Source organism: Hyaena hyaena, unplaced genomic scaffold (genome assembly GCF_003009895.1).
Source record: "Hyaena hyaena isolate Hyena2069 unplaced genomic scaffold, ASM300989v1 scaffold_2, whole genome shotgun sequence".
Taxonomy (NCBI): Eukaryota; Metazoa; Chordata; class Mammalia; order Carnivora; family Hyaenidae; genus Hyaena; species Hyaena hyaena.
The window spans coordinates 8456798-8479251 of NW_024080634.1; the positions used below are offsets into that span (position 1 = coordinate 8456798).

General features: G+C 44.9%; 1 protein-coding gene across 4 annotated transcripts in view; it reads right to left on the reverse strand.

The window, feature by feature from the left end:
* The window catches only part of LCA5L (lebercilin LCA5 like), a 42477-nt gene extending 22822 nt beyond the window's left edge, over positions 1-19655 (reverse strand). The window contains exons 1-5 of one of the 4 annotated variants that reach the window (XM_039228169.1): positions 19480-19508; positions 17857-17922; positions 13160-13314; positions 796-1137; positions 395-526 (exon numbers count right to left, since the gene is read on the reverse strand). In XM_039228169.1, the coding sequence (XP_039084100.1) occupies positions 395-526; positions 796-1129 (466 nt within the window). In that variant the 5' untranslated portion in view covers positions 1130-1137; positions 13160-13314; positions 17857-17922; positions 19480-19508. Of the gene's footprint in view, positions 1-394; positions 527-795; positions 1141-13159; positions 13315-17856; positions 17923-19479; positions 19509-19608 lie in introns of those variants that run through there. The other 3 variants (XM_039228151.1, XM_039228161.1, XM_039228178.1) reach the window with 3 other exon arrangements.
* Between the last annotated feature and the right edge of the window lie 2799 nt (positions 19656-22454).

Sequence of the window (22454 nt, forward strand, 5' to 3'; positions counted from 1 at the left end):
CCTGAAGGAGCAAAGGGAGTCCTAGGCCGCCTGGTCACAGCAGGCTGGGCGTGGGAGATACGGGGCACACCTGCCAGTAGACGTGCTGCCCACATAGTAAGTACTTGAGTATTTTCCAGCTGTTGACTGATGGCAGTCCCGATGGCCACAGTGGAAGAAAAGTTTCAGCTATTTCCATATTAGGAATATTTATAAGCCCAGGATTGCCTAAAATGGGAGGAGGTAATCACAGTCTGGGCAGGGAGGCAGGGAGCGAGATCAAGGACATCGCAAGGCTACTGTCAGTTTGGACAGTTAGGAATTGATGGTGTTGGCACTCTGTGGTCCACGAGGGAATGACATTGTCAACAGCCTGTTGAACCACCTCTGTTTCAAAAGATGATCTTTGCCTCACCGGACTTGGAGACCATCCTCTTGGGGTGCTGAGACACGTATTTACATTTCATTGGCAATTCAAACTTTGACTCTTCAGTGGAGATGAAAGGCAGGAAGCCAGTGAAATCCAAGTAAGGAGGCCACCTGTTAACTAAAAACGGAACTAACCTCACTGGTAGGCTCCGGCAGGGTAAGGCGTGCGGGAGGGCTAGGCTGTACGCTTTCAACCTAACTTCCTGCCATCTTGTAATCATTCCCAATTTTCTCTATTTCCCTCCGTAAAAGTTCCTTTATAAACACACACTTAACATATGGGACAACACTGGAACTGAACAGGAACTACTTCAAATATTAGTGCGTTAAATAATAATGCCCCTGGGAACAGAAATGTGGTCTTGCTTGGGAAATTTGGCTCCTTACCTTTAGGTTGGGAGACCTTAGAGACATTATACTCTTTCTTCTCATCCTTTTTCTCTTTTATCATTGGGTTTTCTGAGTAATTTCTGTGAAGAGCTGTTTCAGAACCTTCAGAGAGAAAGTCTTCTGAATAATCACAGCAAGAGCTTAAACTTCTGCAGGAACACTGCGATCTGCTATAATCCACGCTCCTATCAGAGGCGTGACTGGGGCTGCCTCTTGAACAGTCGCCTGTGCCCAGGGTTCCCGCGCAATCGGCAGACCTCCTCCTGGGTCCTAAGGCCACACTGGGGAGGTGCTCATCTATACTTGGCTCTGCTGGACCAGCCAGAGACATAGCAAGACCTGCTAGGAGAGAAGTGTTTTTAGATTTATAGCGATTGACATGAAAATGAACTTATGCTTTATGATGTTTAACTGTAAACGGATCATTAAGAATGGGAAACACGGATCTTGTGGAAGTATTTTCTGGAAAAATCTCAGCTGGGTTTTTTTTTTTCCCGACATAAAATGTAAGACCCTTGAGACAAACTTTGGTGAGACTCTACTCGAGGTAACACAAGGTTAAGTTCACATCGGAGGACGACAATGACAGCAACTTTGTGAATTAGTGAATTACATGCTCATGCTCTAAGAATGTTGAGAGATTTTTGCCTTGAAGAAACGACACTGCTTGGTAAGCTTGGATGGCTGGTGTGAAATGCAGTACTTAGGAAATTCAGACATATTTGTGGTGATGAACACGCTTTTATTTGTCATGAAATCGCACTTTTGAGATGAAACCTACAGCACAGAATATAACAAATTAATCTACTCATTTTCTAGAGTCAATTCTTATTCTAAAATTAAGAGTAATAGTGGATCCCAGGGATATAAACTTGATCCATAATTACAAGGCTTTTTAAATTTCAACTTAGGAAATCTGCTTTCCTTTCTGTGCTTCATTTAGACTATTATAACATGAATAGGACCTCCCCGATTACAGCTACGTGATGACAGAAACAATTCAGAAAAAGTCATGCTGATTTGCATGGAAAAATCATCCGAGTGTTGGAATCTTTTTGAAGACAGTCCACCCAGTGGAAAATTTACATCTGTTTCATAAAGAACTGATCATATTTTTACAGCTGCACAAAGACCAAATTTTTATAAATAATTGATTTGGAAAAGTCAAAACCAAGTTTGTCTAATTATTATAAATTTAACTATCCAGGGGCGCCTGGGTGGCTCAGTCAGTTGAGCATCTGACTCTTGATCTTGGCTCAGGTCATGAACTCACTCTTTCTGAGTTCGAGCCCTGTGTCAGGCTCTGTGCTGACGGTGCGGCACCTGCTTGGATTCTTTCCCTCCCATTCTCTCTGCTCCTACCCCACTCACACTCTATCTCTCTCTCAAAAATAAATAAATAAATAAACATTAAAAAAATGTAACCATCCAACGTGAAAAAGCAAAACCTTAAGTGGGAATTAAACAAGAAGCATAAAGCGGACTTCAGAGAAATGTGTTTAAAAATGAAATGAAATTTGATGATGTGATCCTAATTTCTCATCAGGGACAAAAGATACCATGTAGTCCAAAGTCCTTGTAACCAAAGGCCATGACTGAAAAACTAATTTAATTAAGACCCAGACACAGTCACTTTTATTTCGGGTAGATTTGATTCAAATTAAGCACAATAGAAGGTTTAATAAGCATAGCAGTTCTTCATGTGTAGATCAGGAATGTTTTAGTGCAATGAATTATTCCCCAAAGCAACATTCACGCATTGCTGCAGGGTTCCATGCATCTAGAATACTCCTTGACACTTTGCTGCTAGCACCTGCTTGACATTCAGTGCAAAAAAAAGTTACTGTAGTTTACTTCCACTTTTAAAAAAAATTTTTTTTTAGCATTTATTTATTTTTGAGAGACAGAGAGTGAGCGGGGGAGGGGCAGAGAGAGAGGAAGACACAGAATCCAAAGCAGGCTCCAGGCTCTGAGCTGTCAGTCTGTCAGTACAGAGCCCGACGCCGGGCTCAAACTCACAGACCATGAGATCATGACCTGAGCCGAAGTTGGACGATTAACCGACTGAGCCAAGTTCCCCTATTTTTAAATTTTTGGTGTAGAGATTAGGCACTAGTATTGAACTTGACTGAACTGAATAATCTGTGTGAGCGACAAGGCTAAACGACAAGGTCTCTCACACAGACTCTCCCACACATGCCCCACGAAGTCTGTAATCTTCCATCCAGATTCTTGTTTGATCTAAGGATCCTGGGAGACATGATGGCCCGCAGTTAAATGCACGCTCCTTAAGAATACAAAAGTTTCACAGGAAATTTAGGTCTCTTGGAGTCCAGCTCCACGATAGCTCAGGTCAGCGACTACATGTAGCTTTTCACGTGCCCTTATCCATGGTTAATTTAGAAAGACTAGATTCCAATGTACACAAATTTGTTATTGCTTTTTTTTTTTTTTTTTAGTGATCTTTACACTCTACCTGGGGCTTGAACTCACAATCCTGAGATCAAGAGTCACATGCTTCACCGATTGAGCCAGCCAGGTGCCCCTGTACACAAACTTTTTTTTTTTTTTTCCACAAACTTTTGATACCACTAATCAGTCTTTAGTTGTCTGAAGTGAGAATTTAAATGGACAGAATGTGAAACCAGATACAAGGAGGCTCTGGAATCCTCTATGATGCTGCAGGAAGGGACAAACCACAATAACATGGTGTACAGCAGTTCAGAACAAAGGAACCAGGGGCATCTGGGTGGCTCAGTTGGTTAAGCATCCGACTTCGGCTCAAGTCACGATCTCACAGTTCATGGGTTCAAGCCCCACATCAGGCTATGTGCTGACAGCTCAGAGCCTGGAGCCTGGGTTGGATTCTGTGTCTCCCTCTCTCTCTGCCTCTCCCCTGCTCATGCTCTGTGTCTCTCTCAAAAATAAGTAAAAACATTAAAAAAAAATGAAAACAAAAGAACCCATCTCCCAGGGTCTTTATGGGGTTATTTTTTAAAATTTATTACCCCCCCCTTCTTCTGTTTCATCAAGAAAGCAAAAGAGAAATTAGCTGCCACCAGACCCTTACCAACAGGGATCTAATGTCACTCTACTGAGAGTTTTTTGGTTTTTTTTTTTCCCTATATCAGTTTCTGCCTCTATCTGCACAGGCTGGATTGTCAAACATTCTCCTCTTCTGATGAAATACATGAGGTGGTTCACCATTTCCCTACTACAGAAACTTCAGCCCAAATAACCCTACTAAAAACATTAGTACCATGCTTAATATTAAACAAGTGCTTTTACTTCCCTCAAGCTGTGTGCAGATCATCTCATCCTGGCCACATGAAGGGAACAGGCTCAAGCAGGTTAAGCAATTGTTCATGTTTTCCCTCTTCCAAGTCAGGACTTTTTTCATTAAGCATCACAATTACAAACATCACACTGGTGGTAACATCACACATCTTAAGGCAAAGAATTGATGGGGCACCTGGATGGCTCAGTTGGTTAAGCGTCTGACTTTGGCTTAGGTCATGATCTCATGGTTTGTGGGTTCGAGCCCCATATCAGGCTCTGTGCTGACAGCTCAGAGCCTAGAGCCTATTTCAGATTCTGTATCTCCCTCTCTCTCTGACCCTCCCCTGCTCACGCTCTCTCTCTCAGAAATAAAAGAATAAAAACATTAAAAGAAATATTAAAAAAAAAGAATTGATCTTTCCAGACGCATTCTGCCACATAACAGTGAGTAGATGCACAGGCAAAGATCCTTACTTCTGAACTTTTGCAAATGGATTAAGAAAAGACTGAGATGTTGGTGTACACGATCCTGAAGGACCAAAAATGCTCCACTGTGACCCTCACGTCCTTGGCTGTCCTTGACCCTGGGAGCTGTCCCTCCTCACCTCTTCCTGCTCATGACTTTAGCCCGTAACTTCCTCCCCATGCATCTTGTTAAATCCAAATCACCGTGAGAAGCTAATGGTGGTGATCTGTGAGAATTTGCTTTTGACCAGTTGTTGTTGGCTGACCTCTCCTGCTGAAGCCCTGTAAAAATTCCCTCCTCCATCCTCAGAACGCTCCTTTGGGACAGCCATCCCAGTATTGCAGGATACAGGCTAATTCAAGAGTGTGTTTCATTGACAGTTACAAACTGTCCAATACTACAAGAGTGGGAGTCTGACAGTCGAAGGTGACAGACAACTTGAAGGCAGGCTGAGGTGGGCTTGAACCTGTGTCGGTCCGTGGAGTGATCCTGGCCATCTATAAAATGTGAGTGACAACATTGATTCTGTAGGGTTATTACAGGGAGAAATGAGACAGTGTTGTAAATATCTGTCACAGTACCTCACACTGTATGCAATCAACAAATACCAGTTCCCTCTTGGAAGAGTAATTTTGGGACAAACACCAGGACTCTCAAGGCTCATGACCTTATGTGAGAGATGCAACCAAGAGTCCGTTTATTTCTGCATCAAGTATTTTACCGGGAACAACTGCTTGACTAGTGCCATTTGACTGAGAACTCTCTGAAGACAGACTATGTCTTGTTCCTGTTTTAACTTCAGGTTTACCCACTGCTGCCTCACAACCAATATGTGTAATTGCTGGAATAGTGATCACCACCATCACCACCACACACTGTATGCCACGCATAGAAGCAGGAGCTTATATATGGCGGCTTACTTCATTACGGTGACAGTCCTGTGCAATAGGGATTAGTAATCAAATTTTACTGTTGAGCAAACTAAGGCTTGGAAACGTTACGTAACCTGTCCGAGTTAACAAAGCCAGTGAGTGGGGGAACTCTGTCTTCAGTCCAGGTCTGTCTGCTGGCTTTTTTTTTCTTTTCACTATACCATACTACCTGACCCCAAATGGACATAATTTGACTCAACTTAGTTGTCAATACAACTGTTAAATGTTAAATTATGTCAAGACCTGTGATAAGCCTATGGGGATCACTTGCTCTTCAGCTTTTCATGTTTTACCTTTAGTTTAGAGTCCAAGATCTGAGACTATATTGAAAACAATAAGTTATCTCTTTAATCTTGAAAAAGATTTTTAAAAATTTATTTTGAGAGAGAGTGAGCACATGTGGGAGAGGGGCAGAGAGAGAGGGAGACACAGAATCCGAAGCAGGCTCCAGTCTCTGAGCTGTCACAGAGCCCAGTGCGGAACTTGAAGTCACAAACTGTGAGATCATGACCTGAGTAGAAGTCCGATGCTTAACCAACTGAGTCCCCCGGGCACCCCTAATCTTCTAGATTAATTAGTACAGCTCACTCAGAATCCGGCATGACAGGAACAGTGAGATGATAAAGATAAGGAGGTGAGGGTGAAGGATGGTTCTTTTCCACTCCCAGATTAGAATATTGAGGTTTGGTGATGTGCTGGTACTCCATGTACAATTTTTTAAAAGAAATATTCCCTCGAATCACATGCTCACATAGGGCTAAAACGAGCTTTGATTGCCGATACAGTAGAGAACTAGCCATGCTGGTCTCTTTGTTTAATAAACATTGATAAAACAGGAAAGAAAAAAGAAAAAATTCTGATGGAAATCCACTAGAGCCAAATAAGCCTTAATATCTATAAATAACCTCACTCTTAAAACAATTCAGCCAGATTAAAATTACCCTAATAGAAGGCTTTGTAGGTTTAGCTGTAAGAAAGGAGGTGGATTTGAAGTCATTATTGCCCTCCCCATACAGATATGCGGGAGTCAAAAGCCTCTGTTGATGGGCGAATTGTCCCAACATATACAGTCTCCTGTGGTCTTTATATTGCAAGGTCTCTATAGCTAAGAGGCACTAACTATAGGTCCTTTAAAATGTTTGAAAAAAAAATCACATATAATTAAAAACATCCCAGTGAGAAGATGCTGTATTTGTAATTAGCAAAATTGTCCATAATCTTTCCTGCTCAATAATTCACCTAATGCAATAGGTATCGTTTCCACAGGATGGGCCAAAATGGAGTCTTACTATATAGAAAATATCTGTGTGCGTGTGGGATGGGTGAGTAGAAATTCTTTGTCACCAATTATCCAGTGGATGTACTGTTAGCTTGTTTTCAATAAATTTCTACAGAACATGGTATGAGGCACAGTTATTATACTCTTGATCATTATTATAATCTAATCTATTTCACTGGAAAAACCATAACATCAGATTAATTACTGGGTTCATTGATCTGTCACTGTCTTATAATTCAATAGGCACAAATATATAAGAATTACAAACTTAATTTCAATCCATATCCTTAAGATGTTAATTTTTTTTGGAATTTACTAAACTTAAACATCATAAATGTCTTACATAGTGGTATATTCTTTTGAAACAATACGTTTACAACCTGGTACGGCCAGGACATGAGCTGCCTGGCCCAATGAATTCCTAGAACTCATTAATGTCAGTGTTCTATGAATATCAGCTTTTAGGTAAGCTTGATGTGCCTCCTTCTGCTGTAACAAATAGAAAGACAATTGTTCTTAATTTAATAGAGTCTTCTACCAAAACCAGTCATTAGAAACACAAGGTTTCCTACGAAGCAGTTCAGTAACAATGGCACCAACTTAATAAACCTCAGTGAGTGTATTAGGTGAGTCACGAACATTTCAATGATCATTTTTATTTTTTTTATTTTTTATTTTTTTACAACAATGATCATTTTTAATGCATCTTATAGGTCAACTTATTTGGCTTACTGAGAGTATGTACAAGAAAACGAATTTCTAAGGATTTGACATGCATTTTTTAAACCCTTTTATTGAGTACGTAGAAATACAGTATGCAAATGACATGATAAACAGCACATATGTAAAGTGTACAACTTGATAATGCTAGACGTGTGTACTCATGAGACTCTCACCGTGATCAGTAAAGCCTACCTCCCAAGGTTTCCTTGGACCCCTGTGGCGTTGCTCTCTCCTGTCCCTCCCTGCCCCCCACTCTCCCCCCCCATGACCACGGACTGTGTTTTGTCACTCTAGGTTTGCATCTTCTACGGCTTTTTAAAAATGGAGTCATATCGTATGCACTTTTATTTGGCTTGGCTCCCTCACTCAGCATAATGATTTTGAGATTCATCCAGGTTATTGTGTGTATCGATGGTTCATTCTGTTCCCCATGGTGCCCGCGCCACTTGGCATTCCCGCCAGCAGTGCATGAGCTGCTGCTCCACATCCCTGTGAACATGTGATATGTCACTCTTTTTAGTTTTATCTAGAAAAAAATAGTAAATAAAATAAAACCCTAATAGGTCTGTTTAGGGATACCCCATAGGGCTTTAGTTTGCATTTTCCAAATGACGGATCTATTGAATATGTTTTTATGTGCCTGTTTGCCATCCTTCTGTCTTCTTTTTCGGGGGCGGAGGGGAGCAATGAAGTATCTGCTCAGATCTGTTGTTCACTTTTAAATTGGGTTGTTGGTTTTCTTATGGCTGCATTTGCAGAGCTCTTTATACTCTGGACATAGTCCGTTGCTGGATACATGTTTGTTAGTATTTTCTCCCAGCCTGTGGCTTGTGTTTTCATTCCCCTAAAGGTGTTTGCAGATGTTTTTAATTTTGGTGAAGCCCAATTACCCATTTGTTCTTTTAGTGATCCTTCTGGTGTTGCATCTAAGAAAGTTTTACACAGCCCAAGGTCACAAAGATTTTCTCCTGGAAATTTTATACTTTTTTTTTTTACTTTGATCCATTTTGAGCTAATTGTCATGGGTCAGAAATTAATCAAAGTTCTTTTTTTTTTTAAATAAGGACATCAATTGTTCCTGCACCGTTTCTCGAAAAAACCAACACTTTTTGCAGTGAATTGTTGCATCTTTATCATTGAGATGCCCATGTGTGAGTCTATTTCTGTGCTCTCTCTTCAGCTCTGCTCACTTCTCCATCCTTACACCAACACTTTACACACTTTTCTTGTTACTGAAGCTTTATAATTAATCTTTTTATTTAAAAAATTTTAAATGTTTTATTTATTTCTAAGAGGAGAGAAAGACAGCGTGAGCAGGGGAAGGTCAGAAAGAGACAGAGATACAGAATCTGAAGCAGGCTCCAAGCTCTGAACTAGCTGTCAGCACAGAGCCCGACGCAGGGCTTGAACCCACGAGGCGTGAGATCATGACCTGAGCCGAAGTCAGATGCTTAACCGACTGAGCCACCCAGGCGCCCCTATCATTAATCTTTTTAAAAATTATTTTTTAAATGTGTATTTATTTTGAGAGAGATACAGAGCACAAGCGGGGAGGGGCAGAGAGAGAGGGAGATGCAGAATCTGAAGCAGGCTCCAGACTCTGAGCTGTCAGCACAGAGCTTGATGCAGGGCTTGAAGTCATGAATCCTGAGATCATGACTTGAGCTGAAGTCCAACACTTAACCGACTGAGACACCCAGGCGACCCTATAGTTAATCTTGAAATGAAATTAGTGTTAGTTCTCTGACTCTGTTCTTTCTTTTCAAAGTTGTTTGGCTATTTTGTTTAGGTCCTCTGAGTTTCCATGGGAATGTTAGAATCAGCATGTCAGTTCCCTCAAAAAAGCCTAATGGGATTGTCACTGGGATTGTGAGTGTACAGATAAATTCATGGAGAAGTGACACCCTGACACCACCTCTGGTTCGTTAGGCCATCTTCCGTAGTTTGTACAAAGTGCACAGACCTCTTACATCTTTCTTTCAGATTTATCCCTTCATATTTTTTATTATAATAGCTATTATACAGGTATTAAGTGGTATTATCTTTTAATTTCAATTTCCAGTTGTTTGCTGCTCGTATATAGAAATACAACTGATATTCACGTATTGATGTTGTATCCTGTAGCCTTGATCACTGGTTCCGGTAGCTGTTTTGTAGATTTCATCACAGATGACAATGTCATCTGTAAATAAAGAAGGTTGAATCCTCCTTTTATAATATGGACCCTTTCGCTTCTTTTTCTTGCCTGACTGGTTGGCCAGAATCTCTGGTGGGTTGGTAAGAGCTGACGTCCTTGTCCTGTCTGGGGTGTGAGGAGGAAAGTGTCCACTCTTTCACCATTAAGTGTGACGTTAGCTGTAGGTCCTTCCTTTATCAGACTGAGGAAGTTCCCTTCTATTTATTTATCTAGGGAAGTAAGGCAAATCTTGAGGGAAAAGTGGGAAGAGAGAGGTTATCAAGAGACAGAGGAAAAAGATAAAAGGGAGAAGCAGAGAAAGTTAGGAAATGAGGGACGTCCATCTGGGGCTCCTGCTGAACATCTCGGGAATATCAGCCAGGAAAACCCTTTTCCCACCCAGACTCGGGCAGTGGACATCTGCCTCGTACAGTACAGGCAGGCACTATATGCTAGAACACAGAAACAGTGCTTTAACTTCCCAAACCAGTTCTATTCCTGAATCTTTCCGTAAGAACCACTTTGAGCTCCCTTAGATTCTGTCTGTACTGTACTGGTTTTAGGAAAGGGTGGTCAGGCACTATCTGGAAGACCAGAAGGCTCCTTTGGTCAGAGGCAGCACCCTTACTGAATGGTAATGATCACCTAACTGTGGATCTTCAGTCAGCTGGGGAAACCACCAGGTGACTCCTCTACGTCGTCACTCTGCCTTCCCTGGCGGAGCGCGCCAGTGCCTCCCGGGATGAAGGGAGTCCTCACATACCTTTCCGAGGCTGTCTTGGGAATGTGTCCCATGTGAACAGTACCTTTAAGATGGCTCCCACAGACCCCCGCTTCCTGGGATTCATGTCCTTGTGTGATCCCCTCCCTAGAGTGTGACTCAGATGTCACTTTCAAGATGAGATAACTAAAAGGCTTGGATTTCTGTCTTCATCACCTTCTCTTTTTCTCTCACGTGCTCACATTGATGGAAGCCAACTGCTGTGTTGTAAGCAGACCCATGCAAAAGTACGCATGACAAGAAACCGAGGCCTCAGGCCAACAGCCAACGAGGACTGAGGCTCTCAGTTGAACAGACTGTGAAAATCAGAATCCTTCCACCAGCCACTGGAGTGAGTTTGGAAGCTTGGAACTTGCCCCCAGGTGAGTCAGGGGATCACGACAGCCCAGATTGACATGTTGACTACAGCCTTAAGACACATCCTGAGCCAAGGAACCCAGCTGTGCCCAGAGTCCTGACCCAGAGAATAATTAATGCCTGTTGTTGTTTTTCCATCCAGTAAGTGTTCATTTGAAATTGGAGACAGATTATAGAAAACTTCTGTGTGAATCTACCACAGCAGGTTACAAATCAACAGTGACCATGTAGAAAATGAAGAATAGGATTTAGTGCTAAACAACTTATTTAGGTGAGCAGATGCTTTCTAGAATGTTTACTTTTGATATAATGCCATATTTTCTCTATCTCTAATCCATTAATTTAAATCAGACCATGATCTTACCAAAATATTTTTTCGAGTGGTGGCCAACCACGCTCTTGTTTTAAGCTGTTAAGTGTTTTGGGTCATTTGTTACACAGGCACAGATAAGACACTCAGACATATTTTCCCAGGATGGTTCAGTTACCAAAAGGATTACTTGAGCTTAACATGAATTATGCTCACTACAGAGACAGAACATTCTTAGAATTTTGGAAGTCTCAGGACCCCAGAACTGTTCTATAATTTCTTTTTTTCTTTCTTTTTTTTTTTTTTTTTTTTTTAAGGCTAAGGACAAGTGGGCTTGTACTTTATTTATTTATTTTTTATATGTTATTTATTTCTAGGAGAGAGAGAGAGAGACAGCGTGAGCAGGGGAGGGTCATAGAGAGAGGGAGTCACAGACTGAAACAGGCTCCAGGCTCTGAGCTGGCAGTCAGCACAGAGCCCAACATGGGGCTCGAACCCACGAACCACGAGATCATGACTAAGCGAAAGTCGGACGCTTAACCGACTAAGCCACCCAGGTGCCCCTGTTCTATAATTTCTATCTGTAGGACCCAAATTTGGGCCTATTTGGGTTCACCTGTGGTAATTCCATTCTTTTTCATGAAACTGAGTCTGAGAGACCTCATCAACAGTGTAAAAGGAACTGTAATTTTTGGAAGTTACTAGTCAGCAATGAGATGTACCATAAATGCATATAGCAAGCGGCTCTCTGGAACATTCAGTCTGTTAAATACCAGTTTTCTCACTGATCTGTTAAAGATGGATGGATTGATGACTGGTATCAGGTCTATAGATACACTTTTAAGTTGATTGAACTTTTTTGTGTGTCTCTGTATTAATATAACTAGTCTCACTTCACTGTTATCAATTTAAAAATGTATGTAGGCTCTACACATATGGATTTCTGATTATTTGGTGCATTACTGAAAACTCAAGGGCTTAGGCCAACCTCCTAAAGTTCTTCTGAGTTTATTGACTAATTAGTTAATGAAAATATTCAGCCAAAGAACATTTATTTAGTGCCTACTAGGCACTGGGGTTATGGAGAAAGTAAACTTCTGGGGGCACCTGGGTGGCTCAGTCGATTAAGTGTCCGACTTCGGCTCAGGTCATGATCTCACGGTCCGTGGGTTCGAGCCCCGCATCGGGCTTTGTGCTGACAGCTAGCTCAGAGCCTGGAGCCTGCTTCAGATTCTGTGTCTCCCTCTCTCTCTGCCCCTCCCCCACTCAAGCTCTGTCTCTCTCGGTCTCAAAAGTAAAATAAATATTTAAAAAAATTTATTAACAAAAAAGAAAGTAAACTTCTGCCTTCAAGGATTTAAAAATAAATGATTAATAATGATATTATTAATTTTTACTATGGAGAAAACATACTAGTTTTTGATATATTAAATTTATGGTGGTGTATAGTTCAGATTTTAGCAACATTTATATTTTCAACACTAGTGTTTACAGTATAAAAGTTCCTGTTTGCAGTGCCTGGGTGGCTCCGTCAGTTGACTGTCCAACTTTGGCTCAGGTCACGATCTCACAGTTTGTGAGTTTGAGCCCTGCGTCCGGCTCTGTGCTGACAACTCAGAGCCTAGAGCCTGCTTTGGATTCTGTGTCTCCCTGTTTCTCTGCCCCTCCCCTCTAAAAAATAAGTAAACATTTAAAAAAAAGTTCCTGTTTTATTGCTCTTGAAGCATAATTGCCTGTTTCTATCATGACAGGGTTGATAGTAATGCCTTTGTTGTTATGACTCAGGAACACAACCTAAACACATGGCTTGAATGGAAAAAATGTAACCCAGTTGATGATATGCTTTCCTGGAATGCACCATACAAAGACGTGGCTGCCCAGAAGAACAATAAATTTGTATTTCGTGTTCATTTAATTACAGAATTAGAAGAATGTTTAAGATATACATTTGAATCATTTGAAAACGGCATTTTTTGTGTGTAGTTGTCTTCAATGCTGCTTTTGCAATAAAGCAGACAAAAAATATGCTAAAAGGTTTTAAAACGAATGAACGCATACCTGCTGTCCTTTATCAAACGTTCCTAAGGTGTGTGAAGGTAACTATATGTTCGGAGCAGACGGATCTTCACACCATAGTATTTATGAGGTTTCCAGGGCAGTATTTTTTGACATGTTTTGGTCTCTTTTTAAGGGAAGAATATACTTCAAAAAACCTAGAATAACATTACAAAAGGAAAATGTCAAGATCTCACAAGTAAACATTTATATAAGAATCAGTTAAAAGTTTTGAATCGGTAATTATTAACTTACATATACTCATTTGTATATGGATTGCTATATACTTCACACACTAGGGCTTCTTCTCCGTCATAGTGAATCAGCTCTTTGCACTGATCAGGAAGTGAGATTTAAAGGAGCCACAGGAGGGGCCCTTGGGTGGCTCAGTCAGTTGAGCGTCCAACTTTGGCTCAGGTCATGATCCCATGCTTTGTGGGTTCAAGTCCCACGTCGGGGCTCTGTGCTGACAGCTCAGAGCCTGGAGCCTGCTTCGGATTCTGTGTCTCCCTCTCTCTCTGCCCCTCCCCTGCTTACGCTCTGTCTGTCTCCCAAAAATAAATAAACATTTAAAGAAAATTTAAAGGAGCCACAACAGAGCAGCACCTTTGAAAATGCTGTGGGTAGAACAGAAGATTGTGTGGCTTGACCTGCCTGTTCCTTCCTTCCAGTGCAAAGTTGAACATGAATAATCAAAATTTTGGGGTTACATGTTACTTTTTTTTAAAATTTTTAATGTTTATTTATCCTTGAGAGAGTGAGAGAGACAGAGAATGAGCAGGGAAGGAGCAGAGCGAGAGGGACACAGAATCTGAAATAGGCTCCAGGCTCTAAGCTGTCAACACAGAGCCCGACACGGGGCTCGAACCCATGAACCGTGAGATCATGACCTGAGCCGAAGTCGGATGCGCAACCGACTGAGCCACCCAGGTGCCCCTGGGGTTACATGTTACTTACCTGCAAACAACAAAAATAAGAAAAGGAAGACTCTCCTGCTAGTGCTGGTGGGCGCTGGATCTTATTGCAGAAGCACTGGTATTACAGATGTGGTATTATATAATAAAATTTGCTCTTCTGGCTCAACAGTCTCACAAATTATTACATTTTTGGCTACTACTACAACCAGAAAAATCCCAATTCTTAAAGTAAATGTTCTATAGTGAAGTTGTAACTCAATCTTGGGAATGATTTAGTTTTCAAAGGTTACAACTATGTTTCCCACCCCAAATTATTTTGTGGGGAGGTAACTGTATTCTTAACCAGTCCTGCTTTATGGAAAACAATGGCTTGACATTCTAGTTTTCCCTCTTTTCTTATCCATTCTCAACACTGGCTACTTCCTTTCCCACTTTATTTTTCCCTGTGGCACGTATCACTATTGGACACAATCCATATTATTCTTATTTAGCTTATCGGTTGCCTGACTTCCCCAATGACGTGTGAGCTTCTTGATTCCAGTATTCTGTTTGTCTACTGCTGCATCCCCAGTAACCATAAGAGTTCCCAGGAAAAAACACGTGTTCAATAAGTATTAATTAAATAAATTAATGGTTACAGTGCTTCTATGCTCCCTCAATTCCTGTCTCCATACCCATTACTCCTGACAAGCTTTTCACTGCTGCTGACCCAACTCGAAATGCCCTAAGTGACCTAAACGGATGCTTTTCCAATATGATAGACAAATAGATGTCTCAAACTTAAAAGCTGGCCTCACGCTTACTAGTGAAACAGGAATGTACGTTGCAGCAGGGATTAAGATAAGGCTGCCCATTATCACTTCTGCTAATGAATACTGTTTCGGGCACACTAGGCAGTGAAATTAGATGTGAGAATTAAGAGGAATACACATTAGGAAAGAAAAGCCCAATTACACACTATGCAAATATTATCATGTGCAGATGGCATGACTGTATGCTTAGAAAACCCTAAAACCACTATAAAATGAAGAATATTTAATAAAACTGTAGTTACTAAATGGATATAAAAATCAATCTTTTCTATATGCAAATTAAAATGACTTAGAAAATGGATGACAGGCACTTGGGTGGCCCTATCGGTTAAGCACCTGACTTTGGCTCAGGTCATGATCTCGTGGTCATGAGTTTGAGCCCCCCGTCGGACTCTGTGCTGACAGCTCGGAGCCTGGAGCTGCTTCAGATTCTGTGTCTCCCTCCCTCTCTGCCCCTCCCCTGCTCACACACTCTCTCTCTCAAAACTAAATAAACATTAAAAAAATTTTAAAAAAGAATTAACACTAAGAAGAGAGGGAGAACGCTGTAAGGAAAAGGCACATGTAGCAAGGCATCGGAGGGGCAGTGCCAGCGCTGCCAGTACGGCTAGCTGTTTGACATCAGCCGTCTAATGTCTGCACTTCGCTATCTGTCCTCAATAACGTCTAAGGTCCAGTGCAGCACGAAAATCCATAAATTAAATGTATCTACATATGTCAGAAATTTCAAGTCTTATTGGATAATATGAAAATCTGCCATGTTCAGTGTCTGGCTGGTTATAGACAAGCGATGTAGATTTCGGTCATTTTACAACTTGATATACTTTATTTATTTTTTGACCAAAACCTTGCATTCATGACCAGACCCTGATCCCCAAGAAGTGCCTTCCGGATGAGAAATGAGAAACTGCCTCTACCTCCACCAAGTGGTGGCTAATGCAACATACCACATGACGCTAAAAAAACCCTGAAGGTGAGTTTAGGGCTACACTTCTAGAGGTGTACATTTTCAGCTCCCCTCCTGGCCACGGCCACCTTTCCTTCTAATTTTCAGTGCTGGCCTGATTATTTTTTCCTAGAATTTTTCTTCTAATCAACTGTACTAAAATGCCTTACATTTGATATATCTCACACATTAAAATGTTCATTTCGTTCATTCTTTCAACACGTATTTGGGAGCTTTCTATGTGCCCGAACTGTATGAGGTGTGGGGGGTGCAAGGAACGCAAGAGGAAATGTTTCTCTTTCCATGGGGCTTAGGTGCTGGTAATGAAATAATCACAATAGGGACAATTCTAAGTGTTTTCGAGGAAAGAGGGGCAACTCTGTGAAGCGGTATGACAGAGAAACCTGATCCGGGCCGTGGAGGTTGGAGAGAGGGGCCGCCTGAGCTGCGACGGGTCAGTGGGGGCTAACCACGCAAAAAGGAATGGAGGGCAGGAAGGAAGGACACGCAGATGGACAGGAGACACTTTCAAAGCCCGGGGGCTTTGAGTCTGCCAAAGGTCGGGGGGCCTGAGACGCACGCCCACAGGACGACAGGGGTGTGATCTGGGTCACGAATCCGAGAGCAACGAGAAGCCAGCCGGGAGCAGCAGCGGCACGCTGGGAAGAACCACATAATTTGCTCTGCTTTCTGAAGGTCCCTCCGGCTGCACTGTGGAGCGCAGAACCGAGAGAAGCCAGAGGAGAAGATTCCGGAAGGCTGGAGAAAGAAGGGGGCAGCTTGGGCTAAGGTGCCAGTGGCAGTTGAGAAGTGAACGATGCACGGGAGACAGTGTCACCAGGGCTTGGTGACCTGCTGGATGCTGCTGAGCGAAAAGGCCGAGCAGGAATCCCCGGGCCAAGGTGAGGGGTCCCGGCGGGGGTGGGGGGCGTGCGGCGGGGTGGGAGAGGCCTGTCTGTGCACCTGGAGCCGGCGTGGAGCGGTACTAAGAGGAAAGGCCGTTCTGCCACCGGACACACGGGTCAGCTCAGAGAAGGGGGCCCAGCCGGAGGGGTGAAGTTGGGAGTCCGTAGAGACGGGCATTCGTGTAGATGGTGTGCACAGATTTGTGCCTGGTCTCGGCATACGGGGGCACAGGAGAGAACGCGAGAACAGACTGAGCTCTGAGGAACTGCAGCATCAGGGGCCCCGGACAGCAGAGCGAGCCAGCACGCTAGCAGAAGCCGGAAGGGTGGGGTGTTGGGGCGCAGAAGCCGAGGGAAGACAGCGCTTCAAGAAATGGGAGCAGCCGTGCCAAAGGCAAGTGCTGCTGAGGGGCTGAGCAGGGGCTTTGTCTCAGTGCAGAGGTGAGGGCGGAGGGCGGACTCCAGCGGCTAAGGAAGGAGACGCAGGGAGGGGACACACGGAGCGGGCAAGCCTTTCCTAACGTTTGCCCGTCGAAGGGAATGAGAGTTTGGGCAATCGCTGGAAAACGAAAGGGAACATGGGATCAGAAGAGATTTTTTTTTTTGTCTCTCTCTCCTGGGACGGGAGACTGGAGCGTGTTTCAAAGCCAAGGGTAAGAGCCGGTTGAGACGCAACAGGTGACAGCTGAGAGTGAAAGCGTAGGTTCGGACAAGCGGGTGAGGATGGGGCCCAGGGCATGGGGAGGGGGGGGCGGCGGGGAGGACCCAGGACAGGATGAACAACGTGCGGATCGACGCCGGGAAGGCTTCTGTTGTGGCGGCTGGAAATTGAGGAGATTCCCAGAGACGGGAAGTGACGGCATGAGGGGGGAGTGTGAGGTCAAAGTTGAGGTTTGTGATCTGCAATATCCCGTGCACCCCCTACAAGCAGCCTACCCTGCCACTCGGGGCAACTGGGGTTTCCCTTGGTGGAAAAGAGAAAAAGTGGGGGCTGGGTATTTGCGACAGCCAGGGTGCAGGTGCGTGGGGGCTGTGTGCTCCCCGAGGGAGGGGACCGTCCTGTGAATCGCTGCAGCACCCTGTGACTGATGGACTGGGGTCCCAGCGCCCAGGCACTTACTATCAACACGACCAGCACTGGGATGATCATTGGTCTCCATTTCAATTCGCCTCTTTTGGTGCTTCTCTAAAAAGCCAAAGATGAAAGAGAAGGGAATAAACAGAGCCTAAATTCCTACACGCCCTCTTTTTCTCACTTAAAAGGAGGCCCCGGATTTTTTTTTTTTTTTTTTAACTCTTCTGTACAGCCAGTTTTAAAATTCTTGTTAAAGTTCAGCCCAGGGACACAGATACCCAAGAAGGCTGACGGGCATCTTTCGATTTTTAGCTTGTTAACAGTAAGGTGTTTATGTAGCTCTGGCTACCTGGTTTAAAAGTTGAAATCTTCAAAATACATACTAAAAATTATTTTTATCTGTGCAAACTATGAAATTCGTATTATTAAAAGAAAACCGTATTCACTTGAAACAACAGAAAAAGGTAAGACTGTCTACATTCAGGGGAAGAAGGGCAAAAGTAAGCAGGGAGACCAAATTAGGAGGCTACTGAAATGATCCAGGCACCAGAGGATGGTGGCCTGGACTGGGGTCGTGATGGTGGCGGGCGGGGGGCGGGGGGTGTTGGAGAAAAGACAGGATTGTGCAATCTTTTCGGGGTACATTATGAAGGATGTGTTGGCAGACTGAATGTAGGAAGGAAAAAGGCATTACTGGTTTCCAGTAACGGGGTGTGTAAAGTGTGGGAGGAGCAGGTGTGAGGGGCTGTCAGGGGTTGCCTTAGACATCCAAGTACAGATGTGGGCAGGCATCTGAGTACACGGGTCTCAAGTTCAGTGGACGCTCAGGGCTGGAGATAGATACTTCTGGGGCTCGTTGGCATTTAGACGGGATTTGAGCCCATGGCACTGGATGAATTCATCTAGGGAGCCAGCGTAGATAGGACACAGGTTCAAGGTCACGTTCGGCAGTGGAAACCCCCATCCTTAAAAAGTCACCTGTTGGCACAAGTGTGGCAATGAAATGTTAAAGCGCTAAGGGGAAACTGTGGACAAAGAGCTCCAAGGCTGAGCGAGTGAGGAACAAACACTGTGCAGAAATTTCAAAGAATTCCCATTTCCACGGGCTGAGGATCAAGAAACGTCAGCGCCGAGGTTAGCGCGGTGCGCGGGGAACCAAAGCTGGAAGGTAGACGTGAAGCTGCAGGTCTCAGCTTCAGACATCAAATCAGGCGAAAGCTGCAGGTGGGGGACGGTTGGGGGGTGAAAGCGGCCCCGCGCTACCAGGTGAAGACGATCCAGTCCCTTTCCCTGGCGCCTGGAGGTGTACGGACTGGTCGGAGGGTCCCCCCTGCCCGAATGCCTGTGTGGCCAGGCCGTGTGCGCAGGGCTCGCAGTCGGGGGACTAGGAGTGGGGGCGCGGCGTGGGCGGGCGAGGGCGCAGGGCCCCACCCGGGTGCGAGGGCGCGGCGTGGGCGGGCGAGGGCGCAGGGCCCCCACCCGGGTGCGAGGGCGCGGCGTGGGCGGGCAAGGGCGCAGGGCCCCTACCCGGGTGCGAGGGCGCGGCGTGGGCGGGCGACGGCGGGCGACAGCGCAGCCCCCTGATCCCGGCGGGAGCGCACGCCGACGCCGGCTCTTCACCCCGCGGCGCTCCGCGGGAGGAGGCGGACGGCGGCCCCGCTACGTTACCAACTGGAGCGAGAGCGAGGTTGCGCGGCCCGAGCCGGGCAGGGGCCGGGGCTGAGCGACCGGCGGCGCCGGAGGGCCCGGAGGCGTGAGCAGGAGGAGGACCTGGCTGGGACCGGGCAAGGCCGTTACCTGCTCCACGCGGCTCCCGCGGCCTCCGGGCTCCCCCGCGTCGCCCTGGAAACCCGCGCGCGAAGCCTCCTGGGACTGGAGGCCCGACGGCCCCGCGCGTGCGCGCTGCTGAGCGGAGCGTAGGGAAGTGGGTCAGGTAGCCTCCCGCTCCCCACGTGCGCGCCCGGGGCCGCCGCCTGCGCCCTGGCCGCGTCTGGGCTGGCGAGCCGGTCCCGCGGCCGGCCGGCCGTTCCTCCGCGGTCTCGGTCGCGCTCGGCCCTGTACCGGTGGTTAGAATCCGAGTCCACTGCGAGGTGCATGGACCTGGAGCTGAGCGCTCCAAGTTGGCTGCTACGCAGGCGGCGACAAAGAGTGGACCCGGTCAGGCGGGTGTAGACGCTGGGTTCCCCGGGGGAGGGGTGGGCCCAGGCGGGCCGGCGTGGAGTCATCGTCCCTGTCTGGAAAGGGAGTGGACGGAGACCAGAGCGCCCCTGTTAATCTCTCTTTATAAAGATGAATTTCTACGGTAAAAAGAAAATCGGATCCCCAAACAATGTGTGTTTCTTGTCGAGAATTCAGAACGTTACAGCAAAGCACGAAGAAAAATTAAAAATCACCTAGAGTATGGAATTGCAGGTGATTTTTAATGATTACCTAGGAATTTTAAATGCATAGGCAGAACTAATGAACATTTATTTTTTCTTCTTTTGCCCTTACCCTCATTGTATTAATGGCATGTTGGGTATCCGCGTAATTGAATCTTTGAGGTGTGAAGCTTAGAGGGAAATCTCACCAAAGTAGGTCTGAGGCTGGGGAGCGGGGGGCTTACCACTCAACTCAATTACAGGCTCCAGCAGAAGAGTGTTAGCAGGAAACAATGATCGATTCCGGTCCCAACAGGGAGAGATGAGCACTCCATTTCCTACAACAAATCGGCCACTCCTGCCACCCAGCCAATGAGAATGGGTCATCCCCCCTGAACTGCTTTCCTGGATGGACTTCTGAACCCTTTCCAACTTCTTCCTTCTCCATAAAATACTGTTCCTGTCCCATTTGTTGGGACTTGCCTAAGATTTTGCCATAGTTCAAATGTCCCAGGTTGCAATTTTCTCTTATTCCCCAATAAACCTATTTGCTGGGTTTTAATAATGGACAGTTTATTTTAATGTTTATTTATTTTTTTGAGAGACACAGTGCTAGTGGGGGAGGGGCAGAGAGAAAGGGAGACCTAGAACCTGAAGCAGGCTCCAGGCTCTGAGCTGTCAGCACAGAACCCCACGTGGGGGCTCAAACTCAGGAACCGTGAGATCATGACCTGGGCGGAAGTCAGATGCTTACCCTACTGAGGCACCCAGGAGCCCCTCTGACAGTTTTAAGGTTAACAGAGGTCATTCCTGACACCTTGGAATAAATTCTTACATGTGAAATTGGAAGATCAAAGGATATACCCACTTTGAGGCTTTTTTTTTTTAATGTTTTTATTTATTTCTGAGAGAGAGAGACAGCATGAGCAGGGGAGGGTCAGAGAGAGAGGGAGACACAGAATCTGAAACAGGCTCCAGGCTCTGAGCTAGCTGTTAGCACAGAGCCCGACGCGGGGCTCGAACCCACAAACTGTGAGATCATGACCTGAGCCAAAGTCAGATGCTTAACCGACTGAGCCACCCAGGCACCCCAAGGCTTTTTGAAGGTGTAGGAAAATTTGCCTTCCAGGCAATCTCTTCCAATCCTTAACCCACATTGGGGATGATCTCTTTCTGTTTTTAAGTTTATTTATTTATTTTTAAGTTTATTTATTTTGAGATAGAGAAAGAGTGCGAGCAGGGGAGGGAAAGAGAGAGAGAGGGTCAGAACAGAGTCCGACGTGGGACTCAAACTCACAAACCATGAAATTGTGACCTGAGCTGAAATCAAGAGTCAGTGGCTTAACCGACTGAGTCATCCAGGCGCCCGTGGGGATGATCTTTTAAATTTAATTTCTTTAAAAAAACGTTTGCCCATTTAAGGTGGACACTTTATTTCAATTTTATTCACGTCTTTGATTGCTAGGAAGGATAGACATTTTTTCATATTTTTAGCAACCATTTGTACTTACTTTGTGATTTGCCTTTTCCTGCCCTGTGCCCATTTTTTCACTTATGTTCATGTTTGTAGAACTCTTGATGTTCTGTGAAACACAGGTCTGGCATATGAAAACGTGGTCTGTGGTATATGTTAAAAATATTTCCTCCAGTTTGTCAATTGCTTTCAAATTTTGTTTGCAATGTATTTTGATATTTGTGCAGAGCCAGCTTTATCACATTTTCCCTATACGGCTTTTGCATTTGGACTGTAGGCAATAGGGGCAGAGGGCATTTCCACACTGACTCTGCTTAGATCTTGTTTTTTAGGGGTGGGTAGGGGACAAGGCTTCCTCTTCACGTCACCACCCCTTCCTTCTCGTGCTGTTAGAGTGCCCACTCTTAATGTTACAGGTGGGCTGTGTCTGTACAACCTGGGATGGTGAGTTATTCCTATAAGGTGGGTGGTAGCAGTTTTTGTTGTGCTGAGTTGGGAAAGATGTCTACTTTATGGCCGGTGGTGCTGTGGGAACAGTAATAAACATGGCGGTTTTAAAAGTTGGTTTTTTTTTTAATGTTTTATTTATTTCTAGGAGAGAGAGAGAGAGAGAGAGACAGCATGAGCAGGGGAGGGTCAGAGAGAGAGGGAGTCACAAACTGAAACAGGCTCCAGGCTCTGAGCTGGCAGTCAGCACAGAGCCCGACGCGGGGCTCGAACCCACGAACCGCGAGATCATGACCCAAGCGAAAGTCAGACGCTTAACCGACTAAGCCACCCAGGCGTCCCTAAGTCCTCTAACTTTTAAC